Source organism: Siniperca chuatsi, linkage group LG2, assembly GCF_020085105.1.
Source record: "Siniperca chuatsi isolate FFG_IHB_CAS linkage group LG2, ASM2008510v1, whole genome shotgun sequence".
Taxonomy (NCBI): domain Eukaryota; kingdom Metazoa; phylum Chordata; class Actinopteri; order Centrarchiformes; family Sinipercidae; genus Siniperca; species Siniperca chuatsi.
The window spans coordinates 26279050-26305807 of record NC_058043.1 but is presented as its reverse complement, the minus strand read 5'-3'; the positions used below and the strand labels follow the sequence as shown (position 1 = coordinate 26305807).

Sequence of the window (26758 nt, the reverse complement as noted above, 5' to 3'; positions counted from 1 at the left end):
TGAGGCTCTAGTAGCAAAACCCATGAGGGTATTGAAATGAGCAAGGGTACGTCTAATTTCTTATGAATTTAACTTTACATTTATCATTTTCAAAAATTACATATTCTCACTTTAAGGGGAGGCTTCAGGGGAATCAGTATTTGTTGATTTTTCGAAACCAGGCAGATGATACAAACAGCAATTCTCACCCACTATGGCTGTTAATTGCTTTTCCTCACACCTCACTTTATAACTTTATCACCACTTTATCAGCAGTCAGAACATACACGCAACACTTCTCACCTACTACAGCAGTCTGATTGCTTTTCTTCATACCTGACTTCATCACCAGGCACAATTTATTCTAAGCCTCTGGATAACACGTTAAACCTGTGTTTGCCTAACTCTCTGAGCACAAACACTGCTAATACCAATCCGGGTGCACCACGAGTGCTGTTGAGCCTCTCCCAGTGGGGCGTTGGGCAGGCCTGTGTTGACAGTGGTGTTGCCCCAGTAAGCCTGATGATTCACACACAATGTTGTGCCAACCTGCGGGTCTCAACACACACCAACGGTGCACACGCCTAGCCAGCCAGCCGGTGGCTTATTGTGCAACACCAAAATCTTTCTTTAGCTCTGCAGACTCATGAGTAGAAAACGCTCTCTCACTTGGGTGCATACACATTTATTGTGCAATATATGGGTCTCACTGGGACAATATGATTCAGCACTTAGTCTTGAAATAACAAAATCCATTCAGCTGCCTCTCAGTCTGGTTTACAGAAAATTGCTTGGCATTAAGGTCTATTTGTGGCTGTCAATGGGGGAAAAAATAGGTACGTCAGCAATGTTTTAACCATTGCTGTATTGTTTGGAAAGGTCAAAAAATGTCTTTATGATTCCCCACTGAATAAAGTGTTTTAGCTTTGGTCAGTGACCAATAGAAGGTATTTTAAGACGTCAGTGGAGAGCACCTTTTGTTCTCCCGTCAGCCAGGGTCAGCATGGCACTTTAGCAGGTGCTTGAGGAGAACTTTTGAGCTGTGTGGCACAGTGGAGAAAACCTGTGGCCTCGGACTTTTGTCATGTGCAATACTCAAGCCCCGCGGCTTTGCCGACGGTTTGCACCTGTAACCTGAAGACTTGAGATCACTTGGGACTACTTGTTCTCTTTGACTATCACAAAAACTCCCTCCCTCTGTTGTATCTGGTGTCTTTCTACATTCTCTCACCCTCAGTATCTGTCCTGTGACAGAAAACAAGGGTGGGAACCAGAGCTGATACACCTGGTGAGAGGATGTGCGAGGTTCAACCAGAGTGAAACATGAGAGTGAGAGAAAACCATTCAGTTACACCAGGAACACTGTTTGTTCTAATTGCTTCCAGAGAAGGCAAACAGCAACCAGTACTATCCAGATGTTTTCTTTCTTTCTTTACGTCTTTCTTTCTTGACTTCTCTCTAAAATGAATATTACCTTGTTTTACCCAAGTAGCTGGATAATTTGTTCCATTTGAGGGAAGGGGGAGGCAGGCAGGCGACAGTCAGGCGAGCAGCCTCACAGGTTAAGGCCTTGTTGGAAAAGTATCATGTAGCTGCCTTTTATGGCCTGTTTAACACCACAGAGTTGAACACAGCCATTTATCCTGTGGTGTATGACACGGTGTGAATACGATAGGGTGAACACGGTAGTAAAAAAAAAGGCCCGAGTTCATTTATGCGAGAGGAAATCAGGGCTACGTGGAAAGAAAGAGAGGTCTCTGTTTGTCTGCAGTAAATTACACTGACGCCTGCCTCTCTGGATCCGCAGGCAGAAGTTGTTTCTACAGCAACTTTCCACTGTTTAAAAGGGAGACACTATTGTGATTGTGCTCATGTGCCATGGGGAAACCCTGATGCATACTGTTTACTGGAGGAGCAGTTATAAAATTTAAAACAGCCACTGGCAGGCACAATAGATCATTTGCATAACAAATCATGTCTCAGCAAGAAAGTAGAAGTTCCTAACTGCCTCCCAAGACCACCCGACCTACCAAAACATATTTATCTTATGAAGCTGAGGGCTTCATCCATCATGTCGGTGCAATGAGAGTTAACACATATGTCTGTTTACACATTATGGGCTCACATATGTACAAAGCTAATGAGCGCTCCCATATGTGATGTATAGGTTGGAAAGCTAAAGAAAAAACATCATTAGAAGCTTTATCTCTTTGTGTGAGATAGAGAGAGGAGAGATAAATGGTAAAAATGAATGGTAAGAGAAGATGTGTGTGTGTGTGTGTGTGTGTGTGTGTGTGTGTGTGTGTGTGTGTGTGTTTGGAGGTAAAGGAAGGGGGGATAAAGAGCAGGAGTGTCAGATAGGACAGAAGTCTTCATCTTGACAAGGTCTTCAGCAGAACAAGGAACATTTGTCCTGACAGCAACTAACGGGAGCCACCATTAAAACAAGGCTGTGTGTGAGAGAGAGTGAGCATGTGAGATATCGTGTTTATCGTACTGCTGTTTATTATGTATGTCAGAGCCAATATATTTATGTGACCGCTCTTTGGCTCAGGAGCCTGATCCTCAATTCCTTGAAAGATCACTGGAGGGTCCCCCTGTGAACACTTAGGCTCCAGCTTTCAGAAGGGAGAGGAATAACAATCCCCTCTATGATGTCTTCCACATGCGCTCCATGACGCGTACGCATTTTCTGACTATTTTGTCCTTCATCAAATGTGTTGGAGGTTGGGCAAGAAGGAGAGAGAGAAGAGAAAGAAAGAGACATGAGTGGTGGAAAGTGAGTGGGAGAGAGGAAAAAGCGTGAGCTGATATTAAATTTCAATTGAGCCCCGGCAGCTACACAAACAGTGGATGAAGGTGGGAGGGGGGAGACACAGCAGCTGAGGCAGAGGGATGGATGGATGGATGTGGAGAGGGAAGAAGGGAGGGAGTGAGGAGCTCGGCAGAGCCACTCAGTCTAGACTCCAGATGTGCAGGCAGCAGCAGTGTGGCTGTTTTGGCCCCCACCAGGCTGCTCTGGGAGTATCCCCGGCACATGTCCCCACGCCGCCTGTAAATCAGCCCAGCCAGGCCTCAGGCACTCACCGCAGCCACAAAACCCCTCCGCCCGGACCCCCAAAACGGGCCGGCCAGCGACAGACGGACGCCGATGAGCCCACTGTGCCGCGTTAAGTCTGTAATAGTCCCCCTCACTGCTTATATGAGATAGAATGGGCTCCAGGTTTTAAGAGTTACCACCCTTTTCCATGTCCACCTTTTTTGCCTCTTGTGTTTTTTAAGTGTGTGTTTGCATGCATGTGTAGGTGTTCCTCTAAATGCAGATGATGCCCATCAGGGTACAGCTGCCTATAGATCAGAGAGGAATGCAGCTCGGTGTCATAAACGCTGCAGTCTCTCCTCATTTAGCTCCACCACAGCTCGTCTGCTGCTCTGCTCCCTAGTCTCACTGGCACCAGGGCATTCCTTCAATAGCACACTGCTTCCTATACTTCACATCCACTCCAACATCCACAGAGTACATTCACACAATTACAGATTCCTGCTGGATGTGAGTGTGTGTGTAATCCTTTCCCATCAGTGCTCAACACATAATTAGATGTTGGACTGGGAGGCCCGGCCCATATATAGTAAGCAATACAGACCACAAACATGCACTTAAAACCAGATTTCTTATTGTACTCCATCAGACCAGAGTGAGCTATTTCAAGGGGGGGGGGGAGTCTTTCAGTTGGTCACCGGGCAGCGTTTAACACATCCAAGTCCACGCGAGCAGAAGGAGCACGGGAGGAGGAGGCCTGAGTGGGTTTCCAAACCAATCCCGTGCTATTGTGAAAGAGCTAAAGTCAACGCTTCACTCAGCTGTTCAAACAGGTAGTGTGGAAACGTTGGAGCTGTGTTTAAGTTGATCAGCCTGCAGACATACTCTGAACAAACAGGTGAGCGCAGGGGAAAAAATGTGGAGGTCAGTGTGTGTGTGCGTGTGTGTGTGTGTGTGTATGCACACTCAGCCGTGACTGTGTCCCTGTGAAAAGAGGCTGCTTCCCCTTCTGTCCACTGTGTGTGAACAGGTGAGCAAGCCACCATTTTTAGTCCAACCAGGAGACACAAACACAGCAACTGAAACACACAAATACACCTATTCATACACTCGCACACACACACAAATCCCAGCTGATCCTCCTAAGCATACCTACGCCTGCTCATGGTGAGATTCCAGTAGCAGCAGCACTCTCACAGCCTCCTCCAGTGTCCATATGTGAGTGTGTGTGTGTGTGTGCACTTTGTGGTTGTTCAAACACCCTGATTGTGTTGTTCCTTGTTGTAGGGATTCAGAGGGAGGTTACCCAGCATCAAGGCCCAGACCCTGCATGGGACACTGCAGGAAAAAACAGCTGACAGCCTCTGGAATGCTCGTGGACATATGAGGTTAACTGGGCTTTAACCTCTGAACCGTGGGAGGGGAGCGCTGCTAAAACACAGCGCAGACCTCTGATTGAGACTGTCATCAGAAGCTTACATTAGACAATGAAGTGTACAAGACTCAACAATATGAGTGCTGTGAGACTTATAGTCAATGTTGTTCAGTTAAAACCTACAGTATGCCTTGACATGATCAAACAGAGAGATAAAAAGAGGGCGATGTTTATGAATTAGTAGGAGTGCTGCAGTGATTAGTTGATTAACTGAGAAGAAATGAATGTCTTTAAGTCATCTATCAAGAAAAAATGTCACGTTCACGGATTGCAGCTTCTCTAATATGAGAATGCTGCTTAAAGTAAAATGGATGAAACCAGTACTTTTAGCTAACAATTTCAACTGTTTATCCATTACTTTAAGCTAACTATTTAACCATTTGTCCAACACTTTTAGCTATCAGGTTCAACTGTTCATCTTTTACTTCTACCTAACTATTTGAATGTTTATTCATTATGTTTAGCTATCTCTTTCAACCATTTATCCATTACTTTTAGCTAGCTAGTTTAGACTTCACTACTCGCTTGCAAGATTTTCAGCACTCTGAATTGCAACACGTTTAGGTGTAACAGCTGTCTCAATATGTGGATTTCTTTCTTTTTAAATGAAATTCCAATTTCAATTTTTTCAAATTGGTTGACCTATACTCCAAATTTCCACACACCCTGGCAACTGCAGAAGTAACCCCTGGTTGGGAATTACTGGACTAAACGATTCATTGCTCATCCTAAAAATTACAGATTAATCGATAATGAAACTAATCGTTAGTTGCAGCCCTAGAAAGCAGTTTAGCATGTAGCGCTACCCATTTACTTTTTAGGTTTTGGGAAACTTTTGGAGAAAGACCCAGCAACTGAGAGGATTACACAGGACTCACTTACCATCCTCAACATTTTGCACCACAAGAGGGCCACCTACACCATCTAAGATCCTCCTGGGGTCCACAACAGATAGGAGTCTGTGTGTCTATGTGTGTATTTGCGTGAGTGTCTGTTAGCATGCATGAGCAATCCTGAGTGTGTGTGTGTGTGTGTGGGGGGGGATTGCAGGAGACAAGGCAGTCAGTCAGAGGGCCCTGGGCTCTCCCAGTTAATTAGTGGCAGGGCTAGGCCACAAACAGGCCAGCAGCAGCCGCTTGGCCAGCGGTCATCATGTGAAATGGCTGGAGGGGAGAACGTCTCCCTGACGCTGCAGATAGAGCCGTTCAAAGAGCTTATCTGAGCTTTCTGGCCTCGCCTTATCTGATCTGACCCCAGCTCATACGCCTCCTGTTACACTATGTTTCATCTGGTGCAGAGTGTGGAATTGGTTCCTGTGTGTGTGTGTGTGTGTGTGCATGAATTTGAAGGACTGTGTGTGTGTTGGAATCTGGTTAAACTCTTAAATGCTTGGATTGGATGTCAACCAGGCCAGTGTGAGGTCACCATCAGTTGTAACACAGTATATAAAAAACAAGAAATTTAAAAAGGGAGGGAGGGAGGGGTTGCATATCATATCGAATCAGCCACAGGTAATGTTATTGTTACGAAGCAATCTGAAATCATTTAAGCATACATTTGTGCAGTGATTTATGAAGTGATTTATGGGAAAGTTACTCAGGCGAGTTCTGTGGCCTGAGCTGGATACGATCAGGAGTGTGTTTTTGTTTAAGCGTGTTAAAACCGCAGCTCAGCCAGTACAACAGAACTTTCTGAAACCTAGAGTTAACAGAAAGACGTCAGTTATTGTTATATGCGGAAGGTAATCAGTAATCTGTACAGAATTACATTCTTCAAACAGCCCTCTGAGCTTTGCATGAGTGTGTACTCATCCTGCAGGTGATCATTTATTTTCCATTCTATGCTAATAAGCATATAATGTGTTGCATCTTTCAAATGAGCCACTGCACAGTAATTATGTACCCTCTCTATGCTTTTCTCTCCTGGCACCGGCTGGCTGTGGGCAGGGACGAACAATTCAGACACAATTTAGATACAATGCTGCAGTAATTGTTGTTGCCCACTGTCTTCCCCAGGGGTGACCCCTTCACTTCCCGAAGCACAAACACATGCAGCTACAGATGCACATACTCACACACATTAACACACATTGTTGACACAGCTTCTGCAGGGACACCCCCCCACCCCCCTTTACACCATGACACCCCTCTCCTCCTCCTCCTCCTCCTCCTCCCCCCTTTGCCTTCTTGATCCCTCATCCCACCGTCCCTCCCTACACACACACACACACACACACATATACACACATAGTGCTGTTTGGTGGAGATCAGAAGCCCAGCTCAGAGGCCCCACACCTGGGCATGTTTGCGGAGGAAGCGGGCCCTGGGCGGGCTGCGCTCCATGCGCCTGTCGACTGGCTCCACCAAGTCTGGCCAGCTGTGCTCCTGGCCTGGCCTCGCGCTGTGGGGGCTGTGCAGCTGGGAAAGGCATGTTTCCCAAAAGAGGAGAAAAAAAGACAGAGAGGGGAGGAGGGAGGGAGGACACAGAGAAGAGAAAAAGAGAGAAAAAAGGGCTTTAGGTTATTTCGAGCTCATTACACATTCATCCCTGAGCTCTCCTAAAGCATCTCCTTTTATATGAAAAAAACATTCTGGGCTAAGCTGGTTAATACCTTGGAAATGTTTGAAGTCATTATTACATTTTTTATGGAATTATCAAGCAAGTTTTGAAGCAAAAAATAAAAGTCTTGCATATTAGATAATCAAACTGTAGCTCTTTTGTTGTGAAAAATGTACCACAGTATTAGCACGTTTGATGACACATTTGTTTTCCCAGCAACTTATATGTAGGATTCTTTGCTCTTATTCTTTTTTAGATAATTAGGTCAGCTGGGAATGCTTTATATTCTGTCAAAAAGACCATATTTGTCATAGACAGCAATATATTTTCTCATGCAGTGTCAAAGAAATTACGAACAAATGGACAAATGAACAATTCACTGACATTTCGTGAAATAAAACAAAATGTTTAATTCATTGAATTTGAATGTTGGATTTTGTTATTTGGCAGATGCTCTAGTGTGATGAGATGGCCCAGGAATACAATGCACACACTCAAAACTTTCACGACAAACAAACTGTTGCAGCATTTGCTGTTTCAGATGTCACCTCTTCCTGTGTGTGTACTTAGCCTGCTGCCATGTGGAGCTCCCGAGGGCTGCCGAGCCCAGCAGTAACTCAGGAAGTGGAGGACGTGTGGAGAGGCCGCCGTGTTCTCCTGTCACTCAGCGCCCCAGGGAACAGCCAGCCACGGCGAGTCAGGCGGACCAGGGCCAGAGCACGGCAGAGCTGGGGATCCCGTCGGAACATGCCCAGAGCACAGGCCTTGTCCTGGGCAGGAGTCACTGCTCAGCCCTCCCTTCCTCCCTCCCTCCCTCCAAATCTCCATCCCTGAGGATGAGTCCCAAAAACTACATCGCCTTAATTATGATGGATTGAGAATGAGATTGTTCCACCAAACACTGCTATCTCTCCATGGCACCTTCACTTGTTCAGTATCACTTGTCAGTTTTTAGCTCTGTCTGCATAGTTCAGATTCTAGACACCTTGATACTATCTGTGTGGATGTTAATTGAGGCAATATGAACCTTAAGCAGCCATACACTTCAATGGCTTGGGCTTGTTTGACTACAGATTGAGTGTTCAGGTGAAACAACACTAGTTATCCAGTCCAACTATTTATTGCCCCTGCCGGGTCGTTCCCCTCAGAGAACCTCAAACATATGAGAGCAGCCGTGCAAACAGAGGAGCAACACACTAAACCCATTTGTCCGTCGCACAAAGCATAGAGCCTGCTGACACACAACGTGGTCTGTCTGTGAGGAGCCCGTGTGTTAGCCACATCCCTCAAAGGAGGCTCACACAGTTTGGCCTCTGTACAGGGGGATGCTGAGGTGGCATAAGGGCTCTCAGCGGCCCGTAGCCTCTCTTCAGGTTATCTTGGCCGACACCCCAGGATCCCAGGCTAGCACTGCTTCCTGCTGCCGTCTCTCCTCTGGCCTGACCCTGGGCCTGTCACCCTGCTGTCACCATAGGTCCAAGTGGCCAGATGGACATACAGAAGAGGAAGCGGCATGAGGTGAACATATGCTGCTGAAAAAGAGGTGGATGCTTCTGCCAGGAAATGTATTTGTTCGTGTTTTGGCAACACCCGCAATATGAGAGATAAAAATGTTCCAGCGATAAAATAACATGCATGTTGGGTGATGTGTTGCAGGATAGGATACACCAAGAGCTCAGACAGAAAGGCGTCTAAAATCCAACTCTCTTACACCTCCTACACACTCCTTCAGCTTCTTTCTCCCTCTTTCTCTCTGTAGGCCTGTGCTTGCTCACCCACTGAGGCCTCCTCCTTGCAGGCTGTCTGTGCTCTGTCCTGCCTGAACCATCACAAGAGCCTGTTCTCAGGGTTGGCGTACCGACTAGAGCCAGTCTCTGCTCGCTACCAGGGCCCACACACTCACACCCACTACATTCCTTCACTCGCAGCCAGAGGGGAGGGCGAGGTGGTGGATGAGGTGAACATCAGTCCTAATGGATGGGACAGCCTGGTGCGATATTGCAGGATATTTTCCTTCACATCAGCAGGTATAAACTGCGCCCTGTGCTTTGGTCTGATATCATTAGGCTGTATGATATCTGTTAGGCTCATTTCCCTTCATAGGTCTGCCTTTTTAGAAGATGGTCCATCTCTGGGGTATCAGATTCTTTTTGCTTCGTATCAAAATAAACCTGCAGTTTAGCAGAGTAAATGGAAAACCGTGCAGAAGGGAAAGAAGAGCTTTGGAGAAAGAGAGATAGAAAAAAATCCTAACAAAAGCAGAAAGAGAGGATTATCTCCCCAGCTGTCTGTGCATCAGGAAGTCTCTCCCAGAGAGTTAGCTCTGACCGGCCTGATCACAGAGGCAGCACAGGAAGTCCCACAAAAAGAAAAGGAAGTGAGCACCAGCTCCAGGAAGTGAGTTTTTGCAGCTTCGGCTCCACGAAGTCTGGACCCTGAAGGGAGGGAGAGGGGAGGAGGAAGGGAGGCAGCCCAGCTGAACACCAGAGTGTGAGAGAGGAGGAAAAGAGAGGGAAAGACAGAGAGAGACAGATTAGGGCGTAGTGACGGCAGTGACAGCTGTCTCCATGCCGCCAGCTGTGTGTCATTTAGTGAGTGCTTATAAAAAATGAGCCTGGCACCAGGGAGTGATGTTCCTGATGCTGTGGCGCCAGGCGCTCCGCTTCAAATGACATTGGGTGCCACCACCGACTTCCTCTCAACCTACACACACATATATACACACAAATGAAAGAGCACAAAAAGCTCAATTCAGCACAAGTAAATGCAGGCTTGTGTTTGTGAGAGGCATATTTATCTTCTTTCCTTCTTCTGCAGTCTCCTACAATAGAAAACTGAAATGAGTTTCCATAAAGCATCTAATTACACAATACTGCGATTCAACAGTATCAGAGCAAACACAGAGCGCGTCAGGACAAACAGATAAGCGGCTCCGGTGACAACATCCCCACCTCGTCCCACTCACACACACCTGTGTTCAGAGCCCAGCTTTTTGCATGTAAATAGAGTGTGTTGCTGTGCTGAGGAGGTGCTAACTTCCTCTGTGTTGCACCTGGGCTGACGGCTCATCTGCAGGGAGGGAGGGGGGGGGGGGTAGACAGAGAGAGAAAGAGGGAGAACATGAGGTGTTAATGGGTTAAAACCTGGTAATTGGGGGGTACTTAGTCGACTATTGTCATCATGAGGCCTGAGGGACAACAGATGAAGCCTCATTTGGATTTCTTAGAGTTCACACGTCACTTTAAGCGGTGATGCATTTTATCTCATATCAGTTACTGTCCTCTAGACATTTCTTCCAGTATGTTTTGTCTTCATCCCAATTCTTTCTTTTGTTGTATCGCTAACTACACTTTTGTAGTTACTATTTATGTATGGTGCATGTAGTACATTTTTTGTGCTTTACATTGTATATGGTATTTTTTTTAGGTTACTTCTCTTTATCTATTATACTATGAGTTTTTGAACTTCCATTTACTTCACTTTTCCTGCAAGTTTATCTTTTATCACAACTAATTTCCATTATAGTATTAATTGTTTAAAAAATTGCAGACTGCTCCTTTAAAACTCATGAATTCCCCTCTGGATACCACGTATATATATTTTCAGCATACAATATTTTTATGTCTATGTCATAAACACGCAGTCGTAAAATGCCATGCAGCCTTGAAACCACATCTCAAAATGTGCCCTATGAGATCTCTCCAGAGTTCTAAGAACCACTTTTGCAGACAAGCAGATAATTGAATGACTGTAATAAGAAGGAACCGTCTGACTTCGCACAAACACGGATAAGTTGAAGTCATCATGTCTCGACGCAGCCAGTGGGACCTGTACAGTGTCTTTGTGTCCTCCTGCATGTCCTTTACCTCCCATCCTGTTCATTCTTCCTTGATGAATGATAAAGCATTAAACCATATGTTCTCTTTTTGCTATCAGAGGCTATCGGGGCCTTACTGCAGTATCTACTAGGGCCCCGTCAAGGTCAGACCGCAGTTCATCCAAAAACCCTTCAGGCTCGCAACTGCTTTTCACATGGGACTCTGGCGTCTTGGAGTCAGCACGGGACACACAGTCATAACATTTGGATTGGAGTCTTCCAACAGACATAATTCAGCACAGCTTTAAAAGCAAACGCTGATAATATTCAAAATGACTGCTGTCATCATACTCGAGAGAGTGAGTACGCTGGCTCAGGGCCAGCCAACTGACTGCTCTATATTTGGTCATTCTCCAGGCTTACAATGACTTCACCAATGCAATTTCAGCCCGGGCCTGTGTGTTGTTTCAGTCTCATTTTCAGTAAACTCTGTGATCACCTTGCCTTTGCGTTCCACAGGCCTTTCACTGGGAGCACAAAGAGAGAGAGGGGCATTAGTCCACAAGAAAAGCCCAGCTTTGGCTTCTTAAAGAAAGCAGAGGTTTAGCTCTTTCACTTCCACTGCATTGTTATGCTAACGCCCAGCTTGGGAATAAGAGTGAACCATTAGCATCTGAAGAAGAGCCAACATCTGAGGGAAACATGTCTTTAAGGTCCCAAAGAAAAGAATCCATGCTGCCTCTCCCTCTCATTTTCTCATTCTCTAACTCACTCACTTGTTCCTCAACTCAACTCTCATTCCTCACCATTCGAAGGCCCATTCTCTTTTCTTTCAGTTTCTCCTGCTGGCTCTTTTGGCGCGAAGAGGGATAAGAGGTGTATATGTGTGTGTGTGTGGGTGGGTGGAGAGGGGGATTAGGAATTGAAATGCTTCATGAAACAATAAATATAGCCCTTAACCAATACTATGTATATCAAACAGTTTATTTTCATTAAAGGCCAGTATCTATTATTAAAGACATCACCCACCTAACTGATCCAAGAGAATGTGAGCTTACCTGAAGATGTTACTTAAAGTTTACAGCAAGGAATCATATTTTACATAATCATCTCAAGCGTAATATCATAACTGGGGCTGGGTAATATTTGAAATTTTCAATAGTGGTGTCAATATGTTACCTGAGTTTCAACACAGACACCAACACTATACCGAAACCTTACTTTGAGAAAGACAAACGTGTTGCTACAGACTCCTTTTTTCAATAAAAAAGGAAGACTCAAATGTTCTCTAATGTTAAATACAGAATTATCTACAAGAACTCTGCCTAAATAAAAGAGCTTACAATTGACAACATTTTGATTTAAACCAAGTATCGGGTCAGTTAATAATTAAACAAGATTACAAATGTGAGCTGACATTTGATGCCAGCTGGATGCATTCCAGGCAATGCCAAAAAAGTATTGAGGCTCAATACCCAGGCCTCATCATGACTTTACATTATTCCCTGAGAGCACTGAGTATTTGTTAAAATACTAATACATATATTACTGTTCCATTACATGAAATTAGTGCTTACAATCTATTTTGCCCGCAACATTGGAAAACATTTTACTATCTTTCCTGTAAATCAGTGGTGCTTGGTGTCCAATGTTTTTGTCATTTGTTGTCTTTCAATTATTTGTCATTCACTAAGACTGGTCACAGATTGTATAAGGATAACAAGGTGAGATTAACAGTCATATCATAGGCTTCACTATCACCGCTATTATCTTATCAAGTACTCTGTAGTCAGTCACACAGTTCAGTGTTAATCAACCACCCCAATTAATCTTCTCTTTCTTTTCTAGTTTTTTAAAATGTGGAAAAAATTGGGATGTGTAACACATTTGGAGGTCAGTGACGTTCAACTTTTTGACAGGTGATTGTTTTGAGTTTAAGCTCTTAACCAACTTAACGTTTCTTATGGCAGTTTTCCGTGTTTGTGTCAGGTGGCCACAGGAACCAAGATTTCTCAAACCAAAAGCAGCAATTTTCTTTTTTAAAGCACTTTTAAAAGTTCTAATGTTCTTTGATACAATGTTTTTTATGAGGGAGACATTCAAAGGAAACTCAAAAGCTTGTCGGTGGGAAGCTGATAATCAAGACTTGCGATTCAGCTGAAGAACACATTGCATTCCAGGGATGCACAGATCTGACTTTTTCTCTTCCGATACTGATTCTGATGTTTCAACTCAAGGTATCTGCCAAAACAGAGTACTAATCTGATACCTTATGACACCTATGGCACTAAAAACTGAGTCGGAGGGCGGCTGTGACTGAATGAACGTAACTGATAGCACAAACACAGAATTCTATAATGACAGTGACAAAGAAACTGTATTTAATTTGGAACGATCATGTCATAGTCGATACTAGATCAGTTTAATAATGTTGCTGTGTTGCGGCCTATACCGATCTGGAGCATCGGATCGGTGCATCCCTATTGCATTCACAGTAAGTACACAAACAAGGATGTCATGGGAAAAATAATTATAATTTATTAGCTTCTTGAATTAAAAATGATATGAAATCTAGTTAGGCTGAGAGCAGGAGAGTTGGTTATCCAATCTATATTATACTTAGTTTCTGCATTAAAGTGCATTACCATGGAATGACAACAAAGCTTTGACAAAATCAACCCTTGCACATGCCAAGTCTTATGTGAGCCCAACTTAATCTATCCAGAACAATAATGTTACCTGGATAATCATTGCGGCTTCCATGTGTGAAAGCGGCTTTAGTTTCCTCACTGCTATGAGCTTAGGTTTGTTGTAAACAGAGTAGTCTGAATGTTGGCTGTGTTACCCCTGCAGAGCTGGAGACGGTCAGAGGGACAGCTGTGGGATGAATCACAGCCCCAACACACACACACACACACACACACACATTCACACACGTCATTCTGGGTGTGATCCCACCCTTGGGTCACAACTGGACATGGAGCGGATCAATCCTGGAAAGAGAGAGAGTGATACTGTAAAGATAAACAAACACACACTGTAGGGCAAATAGCAGGAATTGAAAAACATAGAAATGCTGAGTCACTCGACTTCTGCTGACAACTAAGGGAGAAGTGATTCGCTGAGTGATAACAACAACGCCATCACCAGCAGCATCGTGAAACCCACTGTCTGATAAACACATGACTCTGACAGGGCTTTTTGGTCAAGCCCTTCTAGCTAACTAAAGCCGTACTGAAGCACAGAGCCTTTCGGGCAAGAGAAGAATGACTAAGTTGTGCACCTGCCTCTCTGTCAGGATAACAGCGCCAGCACACTGACAGGAGGGAAGGGGGTGAGAGGGTTGCATGAAAAAAAGGAATTTCCAAGGACAGGGAAGATGTTGTGAAATCATATTGCGCATGTGGCCTGCACAGCTGCAGAGGGAGTGAATCGCTCCATGTGTAACAGCATGAATCACCAGTAGAGTTCCTCAGAAGTCAGATCACACTTTCAGTTCTCTCTCTCTCTCTAATTCTTTCTCTACCTCTCTCTCCCTTTCACACACTCCTCCCTCCCTGTTTTGCTCTCTTCTGTTTTCCATACCTCGCCTTCTTTATCACAGGTGCAAGCAGTGAAGTAAGCTGACTAGATTATCCACATATGCTATATCACACCCCAGTCTCACAAACATACACGCACACACACATACACACACAGACATGTAAATACACACACACACACACACAAATGCACACTCCCCAGTAATCACAATGAACAATGCCGGAGACATCCAAAGTCTCTTGATCAGCATGAGATCATGCGGCACATATAACGCACATCGCTCACACACTTCCTCCTCCTACCCCTGCTGCACTATAACGCAGGTGGCTGGCTGCAGCAGCCGGAGCAGCATTCCTGCTCTGTTGTTAAGTGACATCTCCTCTGTAGAAGTGTCCTCATCCTCATCCAGGAAAATCAGATGACTCACAAGGTTCTTTACCTCAGATGGACCTCATTGGGATTTTTATGTTACTGCTAATGTATCTGGAATGCATATGGGGGGCTGCTTGGGGCCAGTACACCTACAGCACATTGCTGCAGATGTATCATAGATAGTGAAAGGAAATGTTATTGTAACATTTCGGCTGCTACGGCTCACAAAAGCCATGGTCACGGTGGCATTTAAAATGGCAAAAAACTCACCCCGCATCCATTAGTGGATTAGCTTGCAGGGGCAAAGTAAATCTGCAAAAAATCTTGACAGTGCTGGCCTCTGAGGGTATGGAGTGCCAGAGAGTCAAAAGTGGAAGAAGTAGCTTATTACCTGTGTTGCACCATGAACTTTTACTTAGCCCTCCTCTGTCGGAGTATAAATTGCTCCACAAAAAAGGAATGGTTTGCAAACAGTTATGAGACAGGACTACAAATACATCTTTTGAATAACCTTTGTCAACTTATTGCCCCATTAGCAACCAAGCTAACAAACTTTACCCCCCTACGATAACCCTTATTGCATAACATGAATTACAATCCTGAGAACAAAATGCCAGGGTTGAGTAAACGGCACAGTACAGAAAAAATGGTTAGAAAAAAAGAAACTCGAAGAGTATTGATTTGTGGTAGCGCGTTATCAGCTGGCTAGCGGAGCAGTTAGCTTGCCAGCTACAATAGTTCACCAGCTAGCCCTGCGAATAGTCACTACATCACCAAACTTCTAGAACCACATTTTTCACAAAATTGCGTGGCGGACTGACGGATGCCACTTTCTAGTGTGACTGGGCCTTAATAGTCGGAAAGAATTTACCCTTCAAAAAATCCTCAGTGAGAAATGGTATGATGAAAGGAGGGCAGCTGATTAACAGCACCCTCGTGATATAGAGAGGCTGCCGACATCTTTATCTGTCAAAGCTTTGGCTCTGATACTAAATTGACAGCTTTAGAATGTGTCTTTAATGCTAATTCGATGGCTAAATCCACCCAGAGCTGAGCTAGCTGTAGTGCCCTGTAGGGCAGCGGTGTTATCCAGGGTCCCTAAGGACTGTCCAGTGCTGCTCTGTGTGGTCCAGCCCCCCCAGGAGAGGGATGGGGCTGGGGGGGTCTGGGCCTCTGCCTCCCTCTCCTCCTTGTCCTCCTTTGATATCAGGAGTGCTGGAATGGAGGGGTAGCATTGGAAGGAAGGCGGGGGAGGGTGCTGGGTCTCCCTAGTTGCCAAGCGAACGCCATATGGGCAGCTCACTGGTGTTACTGGGGGCCCGGGGCAGTTCCCAGAATTCACATGATAATGAAGCCCGGGGCCATTCAGAGTGCTGGCCTAAAGCTGGGCCTAAGAGCTTTTGATAGCCCCCAGCAGCCTGTAGGCCTGCCCACCCCGGGCCCAGCCAGCTTTCCTGCCAGGCCCAAACCACCTGTTTGATTTTCCCAGGGCCCTGCCACAGCGGAGGGAGAGGAGAGAAAGAGGGAGCAGGGAGGAGGAGGGGAGGGGCAGCAAAGGAATGTCTCCCTCTTATTTTGTCATTGAGTGTGTACTTCCCATTCACTTCCTCTTTATAATCCTCCAGCCCTCCCCTCACGTGCACACACACATACACACTGTTGCATAAACACAGGCGTGCACGGGAACACATGCACCCGTGTATGCCTAGATGCACATACGCACACATCCCTGCTGACCCACACACAGGCTCTTTCCCCTTTTGTTAAACCCCCTGAAACAATCCCAGGGAGAAGAATGAAGTTTAAAAGTAGGGCACCTTCTGCTGCATCAAAGTTTCACACAAGCAGATTCCTGGAAGTGGGCCCTGGGTGAAAAGCAGGGCGCTTGTTTTAGCTGTGTGTCTCTCAATTCTACGTGGGAACCAGGGGAGGATCTTCCCTAGGCAGCTTAGGGGACTGGGACATTGGCAGTAGAGGGATCTGGGGGGCTGGATGAGAGGGTGATGGAGACTGGGGTGGATGAGGGGACACCACCGGGTGTGAGAGGAGGGATGGGAGGTAACGGGGAAAGGGAATGGCGATTGTGGCACTTCAAGGGGGTCGATGTATGTTTACAAGAAGGGCACATTCCTCTATCGTGAGAATGGCCGGTCGATGCATAGCAATAACACCGGGACAGACAGGGCAGATGGCCTTCCTGACTGTAGCCACAGCACATGAAAACAAATGTTCAAAGTGTTGCTTTATCAAACAGTCTGATGGGTGAGGTAAAATAAATTTTCAGTTTAATTTAGCTATGGGGCTTATTTGCATATAAAATGCAGACTGAATGAGTGCTCTCTTCTCTGACAACATTCTGTGGTAGAATATTTCCTGTTGTGAAATCATGTGGTGTGATCAGAGTAGCAAAACACACACTGGGTGCACAGGTGTGCAGGTGTGACGCTGTGTACTCTGCGGCCACTTCCCGGTGTAAAGGCGGGGCAGCGTTCCTACAGTTTAACCTGAAATGCTGCCTTGCTGGGGGCTAAACACCTGTGCTGCACTCACAGGGTTACAGAGAAAAGGCTGGGGGAGGGGTACACCCGAGCTGCTTGTGTTTACCCCTAACCCTTACCTAACAGGGTCTCTGGTTACTGTAGTTCCCTGGCTGAGCTGTTCTTTTAACATTACTCAGGTCAGGTGTACAGGGGACATCTGCATAGAAAACATAACAATCACGCTACTGTAGCCCTATTGACTGTGACAAGAATACAAACACCTACACCTGTTGCACCTGCACTGCCTTCTGTAGGGTGCATGAATAGATAGCCAGATTCCCACACCCAAGTAAATTAACTTCCTCTTGCTGTTGTGTCCTTTATACAGCTTTGATAAATAAAAAACAATAAACAGGAGGGGAAACTTGAGCAGGCTCAGATCACAACTGAGCCAGCAGACTGTTAAGGTAGGACTTTAGTGTCAAGAGCATCAGGAGAGAGAAACAAAAACTCCCCGAGGCCCAAATAACTTGATTATACCCGCTCCACAATCAAAACAAAAGTGGCAGGCCCAATCTGTTCACTGTCAATGGCGGCTCTCATTTGTCAAGCTCATCCAAGAGGTTGGTTCTCAGGCGACTCGCACAATGCCCAGTGACAAACAGGAGGGCTCTCCTTTTAGCCCTGCCTGCCACCGGGAAGCCCATCTGAAGTATTAATCTTTGGGTGGAAGAGTGGAGGAGAGGGCTCAGCCTGGCCCAGCCATTGTCCCCAGGCCTGGGCCCTCTGAATGGGGCTTTGTCAGCTCCCCAGCTGCCACTGTCCATGCTCCATCTTTGGGCTTTGGCTCCCATGTCCCCTGGCCGTGCTGACTGGACGCCTCTGTGCAGCTGTGGGGATGTGCAAGTTTGTGTGTGTGTGTGTGTGTACGGGGTGGAGAGAGAGGTTAGGTGACAGACCATTCGTCTCATACACACACAGACACACACAAATACGAGGCTTTGCATAGGGTCGTACTTGTCATTTCAAAGTGGTGCATTCAGTTACCAATAAATCTTAAAAACACCTGAATGAGTTTCTGTCTTTAATACGTTAGTCCAGTTTCCTATTAGAACTTCATTAGGGGAATATATTCTTGTATGGTAAAAATATGTATTTAGAAATATACAACAAACGCTCATTATCGATTTGACAAAATCACAGGAATACTCTGTTGTTGGTGATATTTCACCTTTTTTCTTTTGGGTGTTGATGATGACCCAGGATTTGATTTCCCATTCTAGATTAGTCTGCTAAATGTCTTAATTAAAGTATATGTACTGCATATATATCTATCATAGTGCGAAGCCAATACTGGAGCTGATCTGATGGTTTCCCAGAAGCAGTTATTTGTTTGTTCTCCATCTCCCTCCAACAGCAGGGGGGCAGCTGGCCAGCAGCATTCAGGCCTGTCCCCCATAGGCATCTTCTGGCTACCAGCTGGGAACAGCTGGTCCCCCCTTCTGCTACCAGTGGACCTGGGCCCTGCTGGAAATCCTGGAAAGGAGAAGGCCTCATAGGATCTGACAAACAGGCCGCATTCACACATAGACAGGTTCTGCTAATGAAGAGGCCTCATTAGGCTACATTTACAGTTTCTATAGAGGTGCATCTATTGTTCGGTCCAAGAGGGGAGCAATAGCCATGGGGCTCCTCAGAACAATGGAGGACCTCATCAGGTTGTGTTGCAAGTTTCACTGTGGCTTCAGCGCAAAGTCAGATTTAACTCACCGACTGTCCCCTGTGAGATGTCAGCGGCAAACTGTTGCTAAAGTGAAAGAAGTAGAGGGAGGGGTGAGGTGGGATTGTGAAATAGTTGCTGGTGGTGGCGGGGGGTGATGACCAGTGGACGGAAAAGGGACTCTGGCGTTATTAGATTTGCAACAAGCTGTAACACTGTCTCCCATTGTGTATCCCTCCACCCCTGCCCTCCCCAAGCCCCTGACTGTAGAGAACACTACCCAGAATCCCCCCCTTCTCCTCCTTCTCACCCCCTCCTCACCCAGCCCCACCCCAGCACCCTCCACACCCCCAACTAAACCTCTCTCTCCAGGCAATTGCCACTGGAGTGGAAAGTATTCCAGAGCACAATGCCTATGCTCTCAATGGGTGCTTTAGCATGCCACCAGTGCGCTGTCACCAGCAGATGGGGAGCTAATTAGAAGCCATTAAAGGGCTTTGATAGTGTGTGTGGGAACCAGGCGGAGGGAGATGGCCACATGGGGTGTAAAGGAGGGGTGAGCTTTGGGTCCGGTGAATGCACACACACATACACATGTACGCAAGAGAGAGAAAGAGACAGAGAGAGACTAAACTGTCCTTGTGAGTCTTCCTGGGCCAAGGACGTAGAGCAGAGGACACCTGTGGGGCTGCAAGGATCTCTGTGAGGCTTCTCCGCACACCAACTATCAGATGGAGATAATGTTCCTGTAACCTGCCCCTGGCTCTCAGGGAAGGGCATCCATCCACCCACCCAGTCTGCTGCCTGCACGCAGGAAAAACACCAGGCGGTGAGGCTCCAGCCGGTCTGCACTGCTGATGACACATCTCTGAACTAGGACTCCCACAGGAAGTGACTCCCAACCACGGGTCCTCAGTCATTACAGAGGCTGGGCTGCCCAGGGAGGTGCCAGGCCACACTGGGACAAACCAGGAATCCAGGCAGAAACATGTATAACACACACCCACAGAAGCCGTGACACACAGCATTACAAACTCTCACATTCAGCACAAACTTCGTCCTTCTTGTACCTGTGACTGATGAGTCCTGAGTGCCGTCAGTCAATCATCACTCAGCTGGGAAAAGATGACATGGTGTGGTAAAAGTTTTTGTATCTGACACCACACTCACCCCTCCCAGTCCCATATGAGCCTCTCCACACACCTGCACACAGGTGTGATCATTATCAAGCAAACAGGAAGAGCGAGACTGGGAACTGGAAACTAATCCCACAGCTGCGAGGAGATTGCCTGTGTGTTTGTGTGTGTGTGTGTGAGTAATAAATGTTGAAAACTTGCATGTGGTGCTCTCCTTTCATAATCAAATTCCTGCACATTTCTTTTCAACAGTGTATCTCAATAATCATACTGAAGTAAAATCCTCTGTCTAAGAAACCATTTATTTTCCTCTGCCATTACTGTGGTTTGGTCACTTTCATGTTTCAGGAAGTAGTACGCGCACTACTTATTGTCCCTGCAGTAATAATAACAGCAGCAAAAGTGCGAAAGCATTACTGGAATGTCCTATTTCCCTTGAATGAATTCCTGTACCAACTTTTCCCCTTGTGGCTTCCTGTAGTGTGCTTTTGTAGATGTATTTGCTGTAGCGATAAAGAGGGCGTATTAGCTAATATGTTTCCTCTCCACCAAATGGAACAATTTCTCCTGAAAAACGCTACTGGGAAAACGGTGTGTGTGATGGCACAAATATAGCCAAGATACACAATGTCCTGGAAAAAAAAAAGTGTTGCCTTTCTGCCGTTTGATGGATGCAGGATGTTGCAACAGCACTGACACAAACAGTAGCCTGTCGTAGAAATAAAATACTAAGTGATAAGCGGCTCACATGTAAAGAGTCCTCTGGGAAATTAATTCTGTGTCAGCAATGAAGGAGGGAAGGGGGGCTGGGAAACGGCATTGCCACTCTGTCAGTTAAAATCAGGAGCTAATATGTTTCACTTTTCTTTCCCTCTGCCTCTTCCCTCTGTCTTCTCTCTCCCCTCGCCTTGATGTGCTGTAAACAGGCTAAAAAGGGCCCAGCTGTGTGGAGTTATTGTTGGTGTCAGTAGGAAGTGCTGATAGCTTTTGCAGCTGAACAAAAGCTGGATGAGGGGAGTGGAGGGGCGCTCCAGACACTGTGGCTCCAGCCTAGATTCTCTCCCACAATCCCTGCACCGCACTCCCATTGTTCTGCCCACCCGGCCCTCCCTCCACCCTGTCAGCTGCGACCTAGGACAGAGGGCAAAAAAAGAAAAGGGGGAAAAAAAGAAAGTTTTTTAAAAAAGTTTTTACAGGCTACTGCAACAGCTAGAAGAAACAGTCCCGGTGGTAGTTAACTTTGTTACAAGACAGCACAGCAATGCTGATGTTATCTTTGGTCTGGTATAGCATCTGTGCAGATATAAGCAGTGGCTCTTTAAATAGCTTTTATATTCAAATCTGAAGAGAACAAGCTGTTTTTAATTCCTGCCTAGACTATGCAAATTGATTTAAAACTTGATGAAACACTGTGCGTGGCGTCAGTCTGTGCAGTTACCAGAATATTAATAATATTCTAAACAAAATCTTAAATTTGCAAAATCATGCATTTATAAACAACTATATGTTGCAGATCCTAGTTAAATAAAAGAGATTAATTTATAAGCATAACATATGGTATTATACAGTGGTGGAATGTAACTAAGTACATTTACTCAAGTAATGTACTTAAAGGTCCAGTGTGTAGGATTTAATGCATCTAGCAGTGAATTTGCAGTTTGCAGCCATTTGAATATTGTTCGCCTCACCCTCCCCTTCCAAGTGTGTAGGAGAAATCTAGAGCCAGTGTTTGGTTTGTCTGTTCTGGGCTACTGTAGAAATATGGCGGTGCAACATGGCGACCTCCGTGGAAGGGAGCTTATTCTAAGGTAATGAAAACACAACGATTCTTATTTTCAGGTGATTATACACAAATGAAAACATATATACAAATATTATATTCCATTTCTGCCAATAGCTCCTCCTAAATGTTACACACTGGACCTTTAAGTACAATTTTGAGGTACTTTACTTGATTATTTCTATTTTATGCTACTTTATACTTCTACTTCATTACATTTCAGAGGTCAAATACTGTACTTTTACTCCGCTAAATTTATTTCACAGCTGTAGTTGCTAGTTACCTGATTTTCCACAGAAAATATATGATCTGCTTATAAAATGTGATGCATTGTTATAGACTAAACTACACATCGGTATACAAGCTAGGAAAAATAGATTCACATTGGCTAGCTACAATATCAAAATACAATGTACAAGTTAATAGATCAATAATGATAATCCAATAATATATATACAATAATATGACAGGGGTCATTCTCTTGCTTAATGAGTACTTTAACTTTTGATATTTTAAGTACATTTTGCTGTTAATACTTAAGCACTTTTACTTAAGTAAGCTTCTGAATGCAGGTATGTCAGGCTACTTGTAATGGAGTTTTTTTTAATCAGTGTTGCTACTTTTACTTGGGATCTGAATACTTCTTATACTATTGGTAGGCTATTACATCACTATAGAAGTTGCTGCAGTATACAGGAATAGTGGATTAATGGTAAAAAAAAAAAGAATAAATTAAGGTAAATGTAGTAAATGAAGTAGTAAGTCAGTAAATAAAGTAAATGCATTTTTTTTTTTTTTTTTGGAAATGCATTTACTCTTTTTTTTGTTATTCCTTAAAAATGTCTTCTAATCTAAATGAGCTTGATGCATGATGTAGTCTGCACTATTTGGCACAATAAGCTAGGATAAGATAAGATATGAAATTTAAAAAAAAAATGCATGAAATCGAGTTTTATAGTAACCACAGGGGCATACAGTAGTCAAAGAGGGCTGTGTGGAGGAATGCAGCAGTTATTTTGTGTTAAAATGCGGTAACAACATAATGCCAAGCCTTCCTCCTCCTCTGTCTCTCTGTCAGCCGGCTGACAGAGGCGGCTCTGCAGGTGCGCTGGGCGGTAATCTCATCCCGCTGCTTTAAGGTGATAAATGAACGACAAAGCTCCGGAGCCGGTTTGTTCTCAGTGTTCCGCGCGACACGCAGGTGAATGGAGGAGTGCAGTGCGAGCTCTCTTGTTTGACGTCTCCATGGAGACCGCCCGAGCGGCGCCAGGCTGACAGGCGTCAAGGCTCGGATGAATGGGTGACGTCACCGCGCTGGCGCCTGCCAGTCTGCTCGGGCTTGTTTGGACAATCTGGGGGGAAGATTCAGAACAGAGCGATGCGATCTGAGTGTGCACACAAGGCTGAGCACACACTGCAGAAACATGTGAAGGAATCCGTGAAGCCGCTGCTCACACTGGGCTTTCTTCAGCACGGAACAGCAGGAAGAGGAGAGTCTGTGCTGCGAGAAAAGAAAGTTTTGAGTTTAAAAAAAGCAGAGATTTTGTCTAGGGAGAAGTGGTGTTCAGATGACTGCGCAGCATATTTTCTAAAACAATCAGCAATCTCCCCTGAAATAGTAATGTTATTAAACTAATGATCTGATAAACTGCCAATCTCTTTTGTGGCTGCATTCCACACATCCATCCATCCATTTTCTACCGCTTGGTCCCCGTTAGGGGGTCGCGGGTGACTGGAGCCTATCCCAGTGACTTCGGGCCTTAGGCAGGGCACACCCTGGACAGTGGCCAACTCGTCGCAGGGCGAACACAGACACAGACAAGGACAGACAACCATTCACTCACACATTCATTCAATACGGGCAATTTAGAGTTATCAATTAACCTACACATGCATGTCTTTGGACGGTGGGAGGAAGCCGGAGAACCCGGAGAGAACCCACGGTAACACAGGGAGGACATGCAGACTCCACCCAGAGAGATTGTGTGATGTTGGTCCGGGCATTCCACACAGTTTACAAAAAAAAAGTTTATTCTAAACAAACGTCATCATCCTGAACTAATTCAAGTTAACAAAAAGTGAATCTTTTCCCAGAATTGTTTGGCCGCTCTATGTCACCAGTTGTCTTTCTTTACTGTACTATTGTCATCCACATCTGCAGTGCCATCAACAATTGTGAGAGGCAAATCTAGGGCACTGTGGTAGCCTAATTATCATTAGCCATTCATCCTATTCATCCTGTCCCATCCCACACACATTCTCACAGTACATACCCAGGCATTCACCACCCCGTGACTGTCCCCAGGCAATCCACACCTGCAGAGTCCCCAAGCCATGGACAGCTGGATTCCCACATATTACCCATAAAAGACACACATTTGTTTCCATTTGTAACGCCATCCCTCAAACAGATTGTAAATCCCGATAACCAGGCGAGCGCAGGCATTGGCTGAGAGTGCTGTTGTGGACCGACCCATCAATACAAACGTAGCCGTTTCATTGGACTACTGTCTTCAAACAGGACTACTCTGTCACGCCCCCGGCTCCTGCTCCGCTATAAAACCGAGGAGGTTTGCCCATGTGGATGTTGCAAACTGTCAACATTGTCTTGCCAACATCTCTAAAAGGAGGAGACGCCTCGTTGCTGAACTAATCTTTTTCGCTCGTCGTCTTTGGAAACTACACCTTCTACACTAATCAAGATGAAGGTTGTCGGATCTACCTGCGCCCTGAAGAGCAAGGTCGGCGGCGAGGACATGGTGCGCTGCCTGTCCGACCAGAGCCTGACCATCTCCAAGTGCAAGATCCCGCTGCTGGACGAGCAGATGACAGCCTTTCTCCAGGACATGAACAGCTGCTACAGCAAGCTGAAGGAGCTCGTGCCCACCCTGCCAACCAACAAGAAGGCCAGCAAAGTGGAGATCCTGCAGCACGTCATCGACTACATCTGGGACCTACAGGTGGAGCTGGACGAGCCGGAGAAGAGCCGCCAGCTCTCCGCCAGCAGCGTGCCCCGCACACCGCTGACCACCCTGAACGCAGAGCTCGCCAGCATCGCAGTGGAGGTAAATATCTTTTTCACATATAGAGCCGAATAATTCTGAGAATAGCTCAGTGTCCAACAGAGATGAATGCACCCCTGTAACAAATGTTTTTGAACAGTCAGTACGCGTGCGTAAAGTTGCCAAGTCCGTGCGTAAAAGTTACTTTTGCGCACCGGTTTGCTTGTGACTGCTTTACATCCAAGCAACGCAGATGTACTAATCAACCTTCTTTTCTCTGTCCCCGCAGAATGGATGCTCAGACGACAGGATTATGTGCCGTTAAGAGCTCGTGGAGCATCGCACCATCACCCCACAGCGAGCACCGCGAAGAACGAACAAGGCTACCTGATGTGACTTCTCGAACACATCAATAAAAAACCTTGAACTGAGTAGGGACGTTTCAAACTCCCAATACTAGAAAAATATCGTTGTGTGGACATCCTCCGGCGGCGAGGATCTCTGTCACTCAAGACTCTCGATTCATCAGAGGGCCCTGAGAGAAGAAGACCGGTGGTGTCCAGATATAGACTGGGTTAGCCGGGGGACCAAGACAAGTTCAGTGCAACTAGCATCGCTTGTTGCTTGTAGAGTTTCTAAAGAAAGCTAATGTTTCTGTTACGCTCTTTGTATCTTGTTTAAACCATATAGAGAATCCAACATTTTGTAAAAGGAAAAAATACATTTCTCAGATTCCTGAGCGACAAACTGTATTGTATATTACAATGCCACATTATGTGAAAATATTGTTTTCTTACAATGTACCTTATTAGTGTTTTTATTAAAACAAGACAATTATTTTTGAACAAGAATTCTTCTGTGTCACTGTGTGTTTGTGAGAGAGAAAGAGAATGATATATGGTACTGAATCGCATCAAATAGGCTACGTGGGGAGTTGATTTAATTACAAAAACTAGAACCATAGTTGTGAAACATGACACTTGGGTGGTTATTATGGGCTGTTATAGTCGTATTATCATTGTGATTAATAGCAGGCCTACTCACATTCATCTGAATAGCTTATCGTGTTGTTGCCGAGAGTACTGGGGGAGTGTGAAGAGGTTCTCACTAAAAAGTGCTACACCTAGAAGAAGCTGTTTAGTCATTCTGGTAACATAAAACCAAAGCTGGTGGTCAACATAATGGCTCATAGCCAGTTAAATTAGTCATTTGCCGCTCTATGGGTCATTACCGTATCACATTACAAGAGGAAGTCTCGCTTTAAATCGTCAAGTCTTAAGATCTTGACAAATGAGGCAGAGTCAGGAATACAGTTTAAAATGAAATCAAATCATCGCAGTCATGACAAATGATTTTTTTTTCAAGAGAATTCAAGATTCTTCACGCATTTAACAAATTACTGACACAAATGAAGTGATGTAAGATGGTTTATTGGGAGAGAAAAATGAAACGGATAAGAAACACGTTCATTCACTCCATAAAACATCCATTTAAATATGGTGTTTCAATATGTTCTCGTGTAAATCAGCAGTTTTCGTCTCTCCCGGCACTGCAGGGGTTAAACTGGTTTTGGCGAGGCGATTCGTTATAAGATTTATTCTGTCTCCCTGGTGCAATGTTTTTCCCATTTCCCTGCGGTGCGATGCGCACAGCTGCAGCCCCGGCGTGGCCAGTGTGTGATTGTGTTTGTGTGATAGCTTTGTGCCAAGGGCAGGGGAGGGCGGCGGGGCCCAGACTGAGCGGCGCCTCGGCACACCTGGGGAAGTTCAGGTTAAATAGCTCCACATTCCTCAACACACAGCTGATTGAAACATTAACAAACAGTAATCCACGGGCCAGGCCGCAGATGGGCCGGGAACCACGCCAACACTCAGAGAGAGCGAGAGAGAGAGAGA

At 45.4% G+C, this 26758-nt stretch overlaps 1 protein-coding gene and 1 long non-coding RNA gene across 2 annotated transcripts; one reads left to right on the top strand and one right to left on the bottom strand.

Moving 5' to 3' along the window:
• Positions 1 to 22797: 22797 nt before the first annotated feature.
• Positions 22798 to 24285, bottom strand: LOC122865110. Its single transcript, XR_006375399.1, has 2 exons — positions 24135 to 24285; positions 22798 to 23362 (listed from the first exon to the last, which is right to left on the bottom strand). It is a non-coding gene; the product is annotated as an uncharacterized LOC122865110 (long non-coding RNA).
• Positions 24286 to 24548: 263 nt separating this feature from the next.
• Positions 24549 to 25714, top strand: id1 (inhibitor of DNA binding 1, HLH protein). Its single transcript, XM_044173047.1, has 2 exons — positions 24549 to 24926; positions 25153 to 25714. Exons 1-2 carry the CDS (start codon positions 24564 to 24566, stop codon positions 25186 to 25188), a joined length of 399 nt encoding a protein of 132 aa, XP_044028982.1. The 5' UTR covers positions 24549 to 24563; the 3' UTR covers positions 25189 to 25714.
• The last annotated feature ends 1044 nt before the right edge of the window (positions 25715 to 26758 follow it).